General features: G+C 48.5%; 1 protein-coding gene across 1 annotated transcript; it reads left to right on the forward strand.

Moving 5' to 3' along the window:
• Positions 1–2,919: 2,919 nt before the first annotated feature.
• Positions 2,920–5,037, forward strand: LOC123123827 (nascent polypeptide-associated complex subunit beta; the record flags this gene model as incomplete). The annotated part of the gene is given in 6 exon segments (XM_044544454.1): positions 2,920–3,071; positions 3,182–3,249; positions 3,331–3,479; positions 3,601–3,657; positions 4,040–4,078; positions 4,683–5,037. Coding segments are annotated over 6 exon segments (626 nt in total), but the record flags the coding sequence as incomplete, so codon positions are not given.
• Between the last annotated feature and the right edge of the window lie 940 nt (positions 5,038–5,977).

A 5,977-nucleotide genomic window follows, 5' to 3' on the forward strand; every position in this document is an offset into this window, starting at 1 on the left:
TCGCAGCGTCTCCGTGCATCAGCAATGGTCCGACCAAGATCATCGGCGGGCTCATCATGTGCCTCTTCTTCACCTTCACCTAACCCTTCCCCACCTTCAGCATCATCCTCCATGAAAGTATCACCAAAATGATCATGATAGTTGTCATCGATATCATCCCCTTCTTCATCTTCTTCCATTCTAACCCCTCTTTCTCCATGCTTGGTCCAACAATTATAGCTTGGCATGAAACCGTGCCGAAGCAGGTGCATGTGAACGTCTCTTGAGGAGGAGTAACCCTTCTAATTCTTACAGACAGCACATGGACAGATAATAAAACCTTGCTGCTTGTTCGCATTTGCCACTACGAGGAAATCTTTCAAACCCGTAGTGAACTCGCCGGAGAGTCGGGGACCGTACATCCATTGCCGATTCATCTGCATTATTATTATATAAAGTATATAATTAACCATCATGCATTTGTTAAACTAACTAGCTAGAAATAATACAAATTAAACAATGAACTACACACATGCATATTTTATCAATGACACATGAAAGGTTCAAGTTGCTAACCGCGATCGCGGAGGAAAAATAAATGAGAAAGCTCAAGTGTGGCTCGGACACTTCATATCATGTTTGTTTCAGGCTCTCGGGCATTTCATCGAACACCTTGTGTGCATAGGAGGAACCAAAAGCAAACCCACCACCCCCTTCTGAATATTGTGAAGTGAGCTGAGTGAAGTGAAGTGAGCTGAGTCCTATATATAGGGATGGGCCTTTAGTCCCGGTTGGCCTGGCCAACCGCGACTAGGATGGGCCTTTAGTCCCGGTTGGCCTGGCCAACCGCGACTAAAGGCCTTCGGGGACCTTTAGTCCCGGTTGGCCAGGCCAACCGCGACTAAAGCCCCTCCCGTCCGGCAGTTGTCGACCGAGCGCGCTGGGCCCAGATAGTTGGTCGCGGGTCTCTTCCCGAACCGCGACTAAAGACCCCTTTTGTCGCGGTTCGATTATTTTGGGGACTAATGGGGGTGTATGGAAGCCTCTTTTTTTACTAGTGACCCCCATGCCGGTGTCGTCGGCGTAGCGGCCGAGGTTCTCGGCCACCGCGTCGTCCAGCACCACGAAGCAAGTACAGACGACGCATGCGTTCCAGATCGCCCTGAAGGCCCTCTGGAAGCGGGGGCACCACCACTGGGCGACGTCCCTGGTGTCGGTGAGGCGGACTGCGTCCGCGAGGTACGTGTGGGCGCCGCCGGCAACGACCACGGCCTTGGTCTCGCCCTTGGCGGCCCTGGCGGAGGTCAGCCCCGACGGCGAGGTCCGGAGGGTGACGAACAGCTTCTCCATCGCGTACTTCCGCCACCCCAAATTGAAGCCATCGTCGTTGTCGTCGGCTTGGGCGGCGGCCGATCGATGATGACCTTGGCGGTGGATCTGATCTCACATGTACTATATTTATGCTGAGTAGCGCACGTAAAGATGGCAAGAAACAAAACAACGACGCGGTAAAACTGTTTCCAAAACTAATCGCTTTTGCTTACACGCAAGGAAAGTTTATATTGCGATCCAATGTCTGAATATTTTGATCGTTTTTTTATTTGATTCCCTACCTTGTAATAAAATCCTAGAGAGTTCGTAGAGTTTGAGGTCTCAAATAATTGAAAAAAAAATTATATGAGACCAGGTCTCACAGGTTAGCAGGTGAGACCCATTCTGATAGATGACACGTGGCATTTACAAAATCACAAAGCATCTATGGATGACACGTGGCATTTACAAAATCACAAAGCATCAGGGGGTGGGGTAGATGCTTTGTGATTTTGTAAATACCACGTGTCATCCATCAGAGTGGGTCTCACATGCTACCCCGTGAGACCTGGTTTCATATAATTCTTTTCCCAAATAATTGAGAAGTTTGGTTTTCCTCCTTCAAAACTCCAAAACCAAGCAACTTGAACGGTTAACTTTTGAAACAGATTAAGGCCAACTCTAGCATTTTTATTCGTTTGCGAGAAAGGGCCAACTCTAGCCGATTCCCTAACCTGTTAGAGAAGTAAAAATTTGGTTTTACTCCTTTAACCAGGACCTAGCCGAACCCCTAAAACATATAGAGGAGGATATCTTTTGGACCCTGATAAGTACCACACATGTGGCACGAAGCAATTCCGCCCTGACGATTTTTATGGCAAGTTTAGTTATAAGAGGATGGCAAGTTTAGTTGTGAAGCATGGCAATTTTCTGTTTGGATGGCAAGTTTCAGTTTTTTGGGGATTTGCTTTTTCTCGGATGACAACTTTAGTGTAATAAACGTCAGGGCGGTGTTACTTCGTGTCACACGTGTGATACTTATCATTTGAATAAATTTTTCTTCACCGCGTATCCGACGCCTATATTTACTCCGTCGTTTGGTGACCGAGTAAAAACTCCCCACCCTCCTCTGCCTCTCCTCCTCCCCAATCGTCGCCGTCGGCGACTCCCCCGCCGTTCCCTGCCGCCCCCTCCTCCCTAATGGCTGAAACCCATGGTCGTCGATCCCCGCCGCCCATCCGCAGCGCAGAGCGGGCATGTCCTCAAGCCATCGCTGCTGCGATGTTTCGGCCACATCCCGCCGGCTCGTCGACTTCCCCGAACTCTGCTTTCCTACCAAAAATTTCTGATCAGAGAGTTCATGTGCTCGCATAAATCCACGTGGGAGCTTAAAACATCCCATAGAATAAACCGGTCTTTTTTTAGTGGACAGAATAAACCGGAATGGCCAGAAGTGGAGGGCAGGCACATTTAGGCCTTTATAAAAGGAGCCTGTGGCGGATTGGGCCCATCACCCTCCTGCGGATTGGGTCCGTCGACGCTGAACACGGGCCGGAGCCTGTACAGCAAGGTCCAGCCCAATACTGCCAGGGCCCAACACGCAAAACACGAAACAACCAGGGGCCCGTGCGCAAAAAGGAAAACCCTATAATCCACCCACAAAACCTACGGGACTCCCCTGCGCCGCCGCCCCAGCCGCTCCTCCCCCCATCCCTCCCCGCTGCACGCTCAAGCCCCACCGCCCGCCGGCGCCGACGCCGCGACCCACCCGCTCCGGCAAGGTCAGTCCTCCTCCCCCACGCCCCTCCCCGCGAATCGCGCGCTCAGATCGGACGCCCCGCCGCAGGGACGGAGATCTCACGGGTTGTTTCTTTGGTGGCTGGTTCCGCAGATGAACAAGGAGAGGCTCATGAAGATGGCCGGCGCCGTCCGCACCGGCGGCAAGGGCACCGTGCGCCGGTAGGTCCTCCGCCTCGATCTGTGGAAAAGGTTGGGATTTCAAGCGCTAATCTGCCTCCGTTGGGCTGGGGTCTGGTGCAGGAAGAAGAAGGCGGTGCACAAGACGGCGACCACGGACGACAAGCGGCTGCAGAGCACGCTCAAGAGGGTGGGCGTCAACACCATCCCCGCCATCGAGGAGGTCAACATCTTCAAGGACGACCTCGTCATCCAGTTCCTCAACCCCAAAGGTGCGCTCTTTCCTCCGTTCACGGCGCTGCTCTTCTAGCTGTATGCTCGCTGCTTGCTTCTGCTCATCATGTGGAGGTGGAGATGGGGATTACTGACTTGTTTGTGTTTCTGTCGATGCAGTGCAAGCGTCCATCGCCGCAAACACATGGGTGGTCAGCGGGACTCCCCAGACCAAGAGTATGGATCCCTCTCACCTCCCTATCATTTGGCCATGATGATGACGGTGCAAGTTGTAACATTCTTAGATTGGATTTATGGATGCATCGCTTTAATGCAACAGCTAACCCTCATTTGCATCCATTCAAGCGAGATCCACTGATTGTTATTCCTTAATTGTCCTAGTCAATCTGAACAAGTTTATACCATCTCTCTGTGCACCTGACTAGTCTTGTAACCGGTGAAGCCATGCACTTTAGTTCTCCCAGTCATGACATGCCTGCTGTTAAGACATGTCTTCGCCCTAATATGCTGTTGCCTTTGAATTACTGTTTCTCTGGCACTTTCTTTTTGTATTCATTCTATTGTGTTTACTTATTATATTCATGGTTTGACTTGACAGAGCTACAAGATGTTCTTCCTTCGATCATTAACCAATTGGGTATGCTACTCCTTCTGACTTAGTTACACTATCCAATTACTAGTTTGGTTTAATAATCTTTTAAGTTGATTTATAGAAAGTCTGTGCTGGCGCTTTGGCTTCACGCTTTTGACTTCCATTTTATTATATTTCAGAGTGGGTATGCTACTCTGTGTGACATAGTGAGACCATCCAATAAATAGCTTAGCTTAATAATCTGAAACTTGATTTATAATTCTGTACAGGCAATTGGGCTTAAAATTTATGACATCCGTTTTATTAATTCTTGAGCGACTCACATTACCTGTCTGACTTTCTGTTATTAAAATTATGTTGCCGACCTGCCAACCTCATATATCTAGCTGCATTCTTACACCATACTTTTCCTTCCTGTACTTGTGTCACTTAACACAAGTCGGCTGCTAGTGTTTTTATGCTCGTCATTGGGCGATTAATAGTCATTCTGTTAATTGCCTCTCTGCTGCTGTTCTTTCTCTAGCTTTGACACATGGATGCTTGTTCAGTTCCTGTTACGTTTCATAAGACTATATACTAGGTAGCATAAGACTATACACTAGTTTATGAAAGCACCAGCATGGTTCTAAATTCTGCCTGTTTGTTCCAGGCCCTGACAACATGGAGCACCTGCAGAGGATTGCTGAGGAGATGCAGAAGCAGGTGGCTGCTGCGGGCGCCATCCAGCCCAAGGAGGAGAACGACGACGATGTTCCGGAGCTCGTTCCCGGAGAGACCTTTGAGGAGGTAGCCCAGGAGACAAAAGCCTGATCTTATAGACTCGCCCCGCCAATAGCGAAGCATTACTTGACCCGAACTGCTACGTGGTCATGGTTTTCTATGACGGCTCTGTTTTGCTCCCTCTCCTAGGCCTTCTGTATTTGCTGCAGTTGGAAACTTTTAGTTTCTCCCACCGAGTTTTTATCCGAGTTATGAATGCTGAGTTGCCAGTGGATTCCTTTTTAGCTGCTTTTTGATGATGATTGCATACCGCTTTTTGGTTGATTGGTTCACAATATACCTGAGCTCCAGCCTTTGGTGAGTTTTGCTCAAGTGTGTGGTCTCCTTGACATTAGGCATGCTCAGATTGCATTCAGATTCTCCTTAGCTTGATATCAAAGATGTTCCTACTGTCTAAGATCTGATTGTCATGATGCCAATGGATTCCTCTTATCTGCTTTTGATGATGACACCCCGCTGGTTGGTTCACTCGCAATCTAGTCTACAATACTGAAACTTGGCCTAGCTCAGCAAAGCCTGAAATTCGGATGCATGTAGCAGCATTTCGAAGTCTTTTATTATTATTGATGAAAAGTTGCATTACCATGTCTGTATTTGTTATACCGAAACCTACATTCTGATCTGATCAATGTAGGCGCATTCTGGTTGCTTGTTGCACATAGAAGTTTGCCTCGAATAGGGGAGAGTCAGATTTTGACTGATCACTCTATCTTGTGCTCTCTTGGCCACCGTCCCTATGTATTTCTTCCTGGCCCCTCAATCCCTTAGTAACCAAGCGAGCGAGCATGATCTTGAATTCTTGACGAACTCTGAAAATCTAGGTCGTCGCTCATTCTGGTAATGTATATTGTAATGTCTACCGTACGCCCTGCCCTGGGGATTGTACAACTTAGGAACTCATCCCTCAGATCGATTGTACTTCAGTCACAACTGTTAACACTGAGCTTCAGGATCTGTTTCAGCAATCACTACACCTACAAACCTAGTCACTACAGCTGACGGCGCACACTGTTTTCATCTTGCCAACATGCATGTGCTGATGAAATAACCTCTCTGTATATGTTACTTCTTGGGCTTATATGTTGGTTGTCACTTTCACCAATAGCATACCCACTGGACTCTATTTCATGACCACTGGCTCTCTGCATCGGGTCTCCACATCCA

Source organism: Triticum aestivum, chromosome 5D (assembly GCF_018294505.1).
Source record: "Triticum aestivum cultivar Chinese Spring chromosome 5D, IWGSC CS RefSeq v2.1, whole genome shotgun sequence".
In the NCBI taxonomy this organism is placed as follows: domain Eukaryota; kingdom Viridiplantae; phylum Streptophyta; class Magnoliopsida; order Poales; family Poaceae; genus Triticum; species Triticum aestivum.